The sequence below is a fragment of the Bemisia tabaci genome, chromosome 9 (assembly GCF_918797505.1).
Source record: "Bemisia tabaci chromosome 9, PGI_BMITA_v3".
In the NCBI taxonomy this organism is placed as follows: Eukaryota; Metazoa; Arthropoda; class Insecta; order Hemiptera; family Aleyrodidae; genus Bemisia; species Bemisia tabaci.
This window is the reverse complement of record NC_092801.1, coordinates 1,229,617-1,239,511: the sequence shown is the minus strand read 5'-3', so window position 1 is coordinate 1,239,511 and position 9,895 is coordinate 1,229,617. Positions and strand designations below refer to the sequence as shown.

General features: G+C 39.3%; 1 protein-coding gene across 1 annotated transcript; it reads left to right on the top strand.

Moving 5' to 3' along the window:
• The first annotated feature begins 298 nt into the window (after window positions 1-298).
• Window positions 299-9,286, top strand: LOC140225427 (uncharacterized). Its single transcript, XM_072304332.1, has 4 exons — window positions 299-2,234; window positions 5,368-5,650; window positions 6,777-7,214; window positions 7,990-9,286. The coding sequence occupies exons 3-4, from the start codon at window positions 6,787-6,789 to the stop codon at window positions 8,348-8,350; spliced, it is 789 nt and encodes a 262-aa protein (XP_072160433.1). The 5' UTR covers window positions 299-2,234; window positions 5,368-5,650; window positions 6,777-6,786; the 3' UTR covers window positions 8,351-9,286.
• Window positions 9,287-9,895: the final 609 nt, after the last annotated feature.

The following is a 9,895-nucleotide window of genomic DNA, read 5'->3' as shown; positions in this document are numbered from 1 at the left end:
TTTTTTGAAAATAGGTCAAATTTGACCTTTGACCTATCATAACTCGGTCAAAAATTGAGATATTGATCTGCGGTTTACGCCAAAATTCTTAGTTTTTTATGTTCTTTCGAATGAGGTATCACAAGATAGGGGTTGCTATTTGAAAAAAAAAAGTTGGGGGGCCCCTGTCCCCCCTTGAGGGAGGGACCAAAATGTTGACCCCCTCAAAAGATGGTCCCCTTTGAGATAGGAACATTTCCAAAGTTTCATTTCCTTAGCTCAATTCGTTCAAAAGTTAGAGGGGGGGTCGGGGACTTTTCGCTCACCCTGTACGAGTTTCTCTGCCACCTGAGCTCTCCCCGCTAGAAATCGTTCACCGCCCGCCCGCACAGTGCGGCGCCCTAACGGACGATGCGGACAAAAATCGGCAAAAGACACTTAACTTTAAATAATGAAGATAACAGCACCGACATAGGAAAACCCTTTGGCACTATCAAAGTAAAACACTCGAGGAATAAGAAAATGTTATACCTCAGGTTTTTTTGCGTATTTTTCAAGAAAAGTTCATTCGAAGTTGGCAACCTCGAATTAGCCCTGTGTTAACAATGTAAAAGCAACGTGAAACACCCAAACTTTAACTTCAAATATCTCTGATAGCCGCAAAAAGTCGCAAGATCTTTTTCGTAGAATTGAAGTTGGATATCTGAGGATTAAGAAAATGTCAACCACCCAGAGCATTTTGCGTTTCAAGCGAGAAATCTCCATTTGAAGTTGACGTCTTTTTCCCGTGTATTTCTTACGGACCAGAGATTCCACAATTTTTTCCCATTTTTCCCAATTTTTTTTTTTTTTTTTTTTTTACGGTCACGGTAGAAAAACCACCCATTTGTAAATACAATTCTAGCTGAAGCGCACATCAGCTATGCAAACACCACTGCAAAAATTTCAGAGGAAATCGACACGCCCAGCGTGCATGGAGACTATTTCAATTGTAATCTGCCGTCACATTCTTACGACGCAATGATACAACTATTTGAACTCTCCGGAATGCGTGAGGTATCATGCCGCATTTGAAGGCGTTTTCAAAACGGCCAAGTTTCGTTATCGGAATGATCGTTTTGCGTAGTTCCCATTATTATGTTTCCATTTCTAACCACTTGTTAATTTCTAATTCTCCTATAAAAACCACCCATTTACTAAATTCAATTCTAGCTGAAGCGCACTTAAGCGCATTCATGACTGCAAATATGTTAACGGAAATCGAAAAGGCCAGCGTGCATGGAGGCTATTTCGATTGCGATCTTCCATCACATTTCGAAGGCGCAATGATACAACTATTTGAACTCTCCGGAATGCCTGAGGTATCACGTCGCATTTGAAGGCGTTTTAAAAACAGCCATGTTCCTATATCGGAATAATCGTTTTGCGTAGTTACCATTATTATGTTTCATTTCTAACCACTTGTTTATTTCTAATCCTCCTATAATCACCACCCATTTGCTAAATACAATTCTAGCTGAAGCGCATCAATATTTTACCAAATTGGTCAAACTGCTCATCAGTGACGAATAGAAAAATACTGAGACCAACATTGGAATACCATGCTAATACCATGTTCTTGTCAACTCGGTGCCAGGCTGCACCCACCAACATGCTTTGAAACAGACCCTGTCGGTAACAACACGGGACCAACGTGCCATATTCTTTAGCTTTTGGCCTTCGTTGCGTATCAGGGACTTACCGGAATGTGCAAAATATATGTAAATGCTCGAAATGCGCCATGACTTGATATGTCACAAGTCAGGGGGATTCAGTCCCTATTTTAAAGGTTGATATTTGAGCCCCCTCCCCCCAGGTTTTTTCTCGATGATTTTGTCACCTTCCGGCCGAAGTATCACAAGCCCCACGTCGTTACAACAAAGTTGCTGTTAACATGGTGCCGCGTTTCACTCACCGCGACATGGTCGTTTCTAGCAGGTGCAGGCGCGTAGTGATTTATATGTTATTTTTGGTATTTTTTTTTTTTTTTTCAGAGGAAGCGCTACCGATGGCCAATCCATTATTTTACGAAGTCCAAGGGCTTCTGAACATCATGAACCGCAAGAAATGTATCCTTCTTGTCGTCAGTCGCAAATACGTGACACCTTTCACGGTTAAGAGAGACGAAAGCTTCTGGAGAGATGAAATGCTGGGAAAAATTGTCAAATTCTACGAGGGCACACTGGCACCCAAATTGTCGGCCGAAATGTTGCCGCGTAAGTTTCTTCCCGGGGGGCAGACTTCCTGAAATCCTCCAACAATCTCCGTAGCTTTATCCAACTTCACCGTAATCTACTAAGAAAGAGTTAATTTTAAAAATGCTGCGTAGTTTTAGACCAAATGTAGGTGTTGGCAATTTAAATTTTGCATTGCAGAAGACGTGGTTCCCAGAAAAAGCTAAATATCGAAAATTAGGGCACAAACTTGCCAGTTTATGGGGTACTCTTATAGCCTTTATTGACTGAAAAAAATTAAGCGAATCGCTAGTAACTTTTTTTTCAAAACACCGGAGAGAGTTATCCGTCAAAACCTCCAATTCCGACGTCTCGATTCCATTAGATAAAGATCTCTCCTCTATTGATTTTTCCTTCACAGTGAAAAGAAGTAACCCGCACTGAAAAAGAAGATTGGTAGAATCTACCATTCCTTCACACTGTATTTCACGCAGCGTCAATTCTGCCAGAAGAAAAGTATAAAGGCTACTATATACTGGTACAGGTAACCATTCCTCTGGCAAAATCGACTTTGAGTTCGCGCTGTGTCAAATACAGCGTGAAGGAATGGTAAATTCTACCAATCTTTTTCTTCAGTGCACATTTTGTGGTAATACAAAATGTAGAAGACAAAGTAACCTGAACGTGCAGTTAATATTATCTGATTAGTTTTTCTTTGGATTATATTGATCAAATCTTTGTATCACATTGGCAAAATCCTTGGGCTGAAAATTCATAACCTCGTCAAAAATCAAGAGTGAGCCGCCAAAATTGCACCTAGATCACATTAGTAGCTGTCCGGTGAGCTAGCGACTCGCAAGTCGTAACCTCTGAGTGACGTATTTCTGTCAAACTACTACGTCAAACTACTACTACTTCTGTCAAACTATGTGCAGAAAGACATGAGCCCTGATATCCATAATAATATATGTATAACAGGGCTCACGTCTAAATGCACATAGTTCCGCTTGATAGAAATACGTCCAAATAAGAGTTCATTAATTTAGCGGGACACTTTCTCAATGATCCCCAGATCTCAGGACAACTTACGATTTTGGTCGATTTAAAAAAAAAAATTAGTCGATAAACTGAATCCTTTTAGTCGCTCCGACCGAAAGAAAGGGATTCAAAGTAACCGAAAGTGATAATATATGCGGAGATTTTTGACGTGAATCGCCCATTTGTGAGGGCGCGTAGCTGCATTCGACCACGATCTCTGCTTGAATGACGAAGCGCCTTCAATTTGGAGACATGCAAACCGCACGTCCATTAAGTGTGAATAATTGTATCACGGTGTTATTACCAACATCATTGCTTGCTTTACATATGTGAGCAGGAAGTTCTGTTTTCTTACTCTCTTGCACCGTAAATGCCATGGCCGCGACCTCTGAGAGGCACTGGGAGAAACAAAAGTGTAATTGTTTAGCAGGACTCTTTCTTCATCCATACACTGCCGTGTTAAAGACATAAATAACATACACATAAACATATAAAACATGTATTTGTGACGAAGTCTATGTATATTGTTCTCCAAAGTTTTCAGAGGTTTTAGATGAAATTGCGTACGAATTCGTCTAAAAATTCTGGAAAAAAATATTTAAACTTTTCCCTGTAAAATCGGTTATTCTCGAAGGAAATTTGGCAACGTCTGAAGGTTCATACGGCGTTCTTCCTTAGCACGCCAGCACATGTCTCCGAGTAACCTCGGTTTCGGTCGATTTCATAAAAAATTTGATCGACCAACCAAGTCCTTTAGGTTCACCTGACCGAAAATACGGTCATGAATAAGTATGCGTAGCCTTAATATCTTTCGTTTTATTTTATTTTTATTTTTATTTTTTTATTTTTTTTAATTTTTATTTTTATTTTGTATTGTTTTTTTTATTTTTTTATTGTTTTTTTTATTTTTTATTTTTATTTTTTTTATTTTTTTAACCTATACATTATGCTGTGCGAAGCTTTTCGATCCGCAGGATCATCATCAGGCACAAAACCAAAGCACTGCGAAATCAGAACACATGCATAGTTACAGAACTACACGGTGCATGCTACAAAAGTACAAAGCATCAAGCATATACAAAAAAATTGAAATAATATTTACGAGCTGAAATTGCAAACATTATAAATTGTGGAGTACGGACTGTACTCAAGGAAAATGGGATTTAGCGATCTGATAAAAGATCTATGAGAAAATGAGTATCGACACTATTTTTGTGATGCACCCTAATGGAATAGAGTATACATTATTAATTACTTATTTTTTATCTAAATAGCAGCGCTTGTCAATTAGAATACTTGGTGCAAAATCCAACTAACAATGGTAACATAACCGTATTAAATTGGTCCTTTGACCAAGTTGATACCATGTTGTGGGTCACAACATCAGCTCAAGATGATGCCAACGCGATCGTTTTTTAGCAGATTTTTGAGTTGTTTCTGGATGATTATAACAGTACCCCTGAGCAAAAAGATACCTAACTCAATTTTAGTCTTTTCGAGATATCAGAGGAAAACCGTACGTCGGCTCCACTGATTCCAATTAATCGCAATTTTTGAAACTCCGCACTTCGTAACCGGCGCAAGATAGGACTACCAACTATTCCACACACACGGAACCTTTAATTGAGATTTCGAAAACGCTACTGACTCGATTTTTCCAAAAATGTGAGTTAGATACCTTTTGGCTCTGGAGCACCGATAATATTATGTAGAGTACCTACCTATAAATAGCGAGAGTATGGACAGATCACTTCATGGAGAGCTTAGGGCCCAAAAGTGCAGTCATTCTTCTAACCAACTTCTGACACACGAAATTTCACTGCTAGTCTGCAGAGTCTGCAGATTTCAATTCCAACCAAGATGGCCGAGAATGTACATAATTGGGCGTTCTTCCGCAAAAATGAGTGAATTTTTGCAAAAACTAAGTCAAATACGTGCTTTTTAAACGACAGTTCCTGATAACTGTATTAGTAAATCGCTCTGGATGATTGAAATTCACAGGTTGGCTGCATTTCTGGGCCCTAACTTTGTTCGCGGAGGCATCAGTAAAGGCCTGATGGATTTTCGGAGTTTCACATCTGTCTATACTCTCGCTATATGGGTACTCTAATATTAAGGTTTTCTCATTATTTTTCAGGTATTCGGAACCTTCAAGTTGCAGCAAATATTGCTTACGGTGCCATCAGCGAATTGGATGGGGAAAAAGCTCTCGATATATATAGAAGAACACAAGATGGTTCAGAAGCGTACAACGTCTTGTGGGACGAGTCTCGAATTCGGATAATGCCACAACATTATCATCTTGTTATGCATCCTAATATACCAACGAAAGAAAAAGTGAATCAAATCTTGAAAGGCTATTACACGTCCAGGGAAGGATAGAATTGGCAGCAGAGCTCCAGAAAGTCTTTCCTCAATAGGTACCGGTCAAGATCGCTTAAAGTTCTTCATACTGAAGAAAAAAATATGGTAGATTTTACCACACTTTGGCAGTGCTCCGAGTATGGTGATACACACCAGACTCTGTGGTAGTATTTACCATATTTTCGTATAAATCACCATATATTATTATCACCAGAATTCTAGTAAATACTACTGGATCTGGTTATTTTTACTGAACAGTAGGTATAACTGAGTAAAAAATTAAGTAGACTTATACTGGATGTTACCATGCTTTTTTTCAATGTTACTTTCAGCAAGATTTTTCGAGTGAATCAAAGCTCCCCCTAAAATTTACTCTGAAGACAAAATAAAGCCACTGCTTTTTTCCAAAATAATTTCATCTCTTAAGTAGCCAGCCAGCGGGTTGATTGTTGCAATTGATTGAGAAAGCGGTAGACATAGTGCACAAGCAGAAAATGAAACGATCCTATCGGTAGAAGCGGGTGGTTTCAATGGATAGAGGAGGTAAGTATGATGACTAATTAATTTCAACCTACGAGGAACCCTTATTTATTTATCTCTTACCCTGCTAAAAATGGTGAGTACAAATGAGTCGAAAATCAAAGTCATATGAATAGAATTTCAACCCGTTTGGGTAGAATTTAACTCATATGAGCAGAATTTCTCCATCCAGTTTTCGCCAACTTCTATGACTAGAGATTCCAACTCGTATGAGTTCAGCGTTGAATCTACCGTGTCCGATATCCCAGAAACTATTCACCGCATCAAAAAAATCATAAAAACAAAATGTTTCTATTTTTCAAATTTACATATTATGTCGAAGTCTCCTGGTCACAAACAGCACCTCTGAAAAATGAAAAAAAATTAATACATGTGAGTTAAATTTTTCTACTCTTATGAGTAGAACATTCTAAAGATATGAGTAGAATTTATTCTTCTCATATGAGTAGGATTTTTATTCATAAGTAGGAAGTTCTTTTCATGTGAGTTGGCGAATTCTGAATAGTCTACTCGTCATTTTTAGCAGGGTATTAATTCAATTGATTTTTAGGTTCTTATAATTATTGAGGATTATATTGTCTTATCAAGGCTTGTCTGAACGACTACTAGTTAACATTTTTTCTACGTTCCATTTTTGAACAGGTACATAGATATGCATCCGGAATGGACGATCAAAGAGGACGGTGGGTTGATAATTGACCCGGCCTTTCCGTACCTGGCCACGTTTCCTACCGCTTATGGGTATGGCTCCCTTCAAGATCAACCTCAGTCACCCCCGAAGCGTCAACCTTCGTCACCCTCGAAGCATCAACCTTCGTCACCCCCGAAGTGTAAACTCTTGAAGCGTCCATCATCCAGAGGATACGCTGTCTTAGCTCTGGAAGCACCGCAGCCGCCAGAAGTTCCGAAAAATGGCTTCAAATCCAAGAGTACAAGTGGATCGAAAGTTGATGTTGATGAAGCTGGTAGTTCGCCGCCGAGAACCAAGACAAGACTGCAAGTCATTTACGAAGTTGTTGCATTCATCCCGAGTGTCACAGACGCATATCAGTTGAATGACCTATATGTTGATAAAGGAAGGTAATGATTACGGAATATTCCAAATTAAATCTATACTACAGGTGATAAACTTATTCCTTTGCTTTAATTTCATGCCATACATATGTGGGTGGTTTCACTATAATTGGAATAGTTTTGTCACCGTAACAGACAACACATTTTTCGGTCATATTTTTAGTAGAAATGATAATCATTCGATTTTTTTTCCATTAATCTACACAGGGTTACCTAAGTGTTATAACGCTTTTCAAAGATTTATCGCTCTACTTTTCAATTTTATTTATATAAATGACCGAAAATGTGCAGTCTGTTACGCTAACTTTTTACCGTGTAACAGACAGCACATTTTCGGAATTTACTTACTATTAATTGAGAGTAGAGCAATAGATGATAAGAAAGCGTTATAATACGCAACACTTTGAAGATTTATGCGAAAAAATTCGAGTGATTATCATTTCTACCAAAACGTGAACGAAGAAAGAACGCCGTATGAACATTCGAGAGTTGCCAAATTTCCCTTGATAAAACATGTATTTTTGACGACATTCATGCATATTTTTCCTTGAAACTTTCAGATATTTTAAATTAAATTGCGTACAAAATCGTCTGGAAATTTTGGAAAATACTGTTCGCAATTTTTCCAGTAAATTCTGTTTTTATCGCAGGAACCTTGGCAACGTCTGAAGGCTCATACGGCGTTCTTCCTTAGCACGGCGAATGAGAGCAAGCCTCGTTGGCTTTGTTTTTCTTGACGTTTCTCTCAACACTTACTCTTATGAAACTTTTGTACCAACAGGACCTTGTTAAAGAGAGACTCCAGGTCCTACTACAAAGTGCAAGGCTCCATGGCGATAAGCCGCGTGAGGAGGTGTCTTTTCATCCTGGGGAAGCTGGGCACAAAAGAGAAAGAAATCTTGCACTCGGAGGTCGTCGACTTCGACGCGAAAGTCTGGCGAAAACTGCAACAGAAACTGGCACATTTCTATTTCAGCACCTACCTCGTCTACCACGCAAATCCGGAGTTCTTCAAGAGTCTTGCCCGCGGCAAAACACTCAGAGACCTCATCGCTGAGGACCCTTTTCCTACGGCGAAGGAAGTTGAAGCCATTGCAAAGGAAGCTAAAGATGATGAAAAGGAAGAGGATATGCGTGATTGAGGAGAAATCTCCCAAAAATGTCAGATTTTAAGGGCACTGAAAAAAGCAAATTGCTGATTTTCCTAACAATGTTGTTGTTCGAAGAAGTAACTGCAATGTTTCAATGTTGATTTTGCAACAAAAAAATGGTACTTTAACAACAAGAAAATGCTACTTCAACCACCCTCATGGTTAAATTAGCTTTCCACTTTTGTAAAATGCACATTTGAAACGTTGCAGTCATTTTGTTTAACAACTGAATTGTTAAATCAGCAATCCATTTTTTTCGGTGGGGGGTAGAGACTACGGCCAAAGTTTATTAACTTGTTGAACTAGAACTAAAAATGATCAAAATGATACCACTGTATGTATAGTTGGCTTTTCCATTTGCTCTGAGGATGGCTCTAAGACAAGCCGAAAAGGCTTTCAGCTGTACCCATTACCTACCTGTGCAAGTAAATAATTAATAAAATGTATAGAACCACGATTCTTATTTGGTCATTTTAATATACGGTCAGGCCCGCCACAAGGGGGGGGGGGGGGGATACTGGATCCCTGGTACCGCGGCCCGAGCCCCGGAAGGGGCCCGTGTTACCCGTGGAAAACCACTACGTATTCACATGCAACCCTTGTTTCGTAAGAAAAAGTGAAAAATTTACCCTAAACATTTCGCAAAAGGTGAATAGATTTTCAGAAACACGCTGGGGCACTGTAGAATTCTTCTTAAATTTTCAAAGAAGTATACTTCTTGGAAAATTTTTATCTATTTTCAAGATTTTCAGTACAGAGGGATATTTTTAGTAACTGCGTTTCATTTTCTTCCGTCGTCAGATGCTAAGAGTCTCCAGTTTGGGCATCCTCGACTTCAATGGCTCATTGCTCAACTCCCTTGCCATAGACAAACGAAGGGAGAGTCCAGGGGGGCATGGCACTTTTATAACTGACAGTAAAATCATATGCCCCCCCCCCCCCCGAAATAAAAATTAAAAATTTTCCAGATGTTTTGAATGCAACAATTCGCAAGTATGTTCTGCTGAAAGTAGGAAAAAAAACATAATTATTCCGCTGAAATGGATGGAAAAATTATTTATGGAAGCTTCAAAATGAGTCGGATTAGTCGTATAAATTCTAAAATTTCTCGGGGGATGCCCCTCGGACCCCCCCCCCCCACCTCCGTGCTTGGGCCCCGGACCATAAAACTGGTACCAGGGCTCGAGAAGGGATGTGGCGAGCCTGCATGAAGGCTAGTTCCATTTAAATCTTCCGTCACATTCATACGGCGCAATGATACAACTATTTGAACTCTCCGGAATGCCTGAGGTATCACGCCGCATTTAAAGGCGTTTTCAAAACAGCCAAGTTCCGATGCCCGGATTATCATTTTGCATAGTTCATATTATTTTGTTATATTCCGTACCACTCGTTTATTTTTAATCCTCCTATAAAAACCACCCATTTGCTAAATACAATTCTAGCTGAAGCGCACTTCAGCTATGCATTCATCACTGCAAAAATTTCAGAGGAAATCGACCCGCCCAGCGTGCATGGAGGCTATTTCAATTGTAA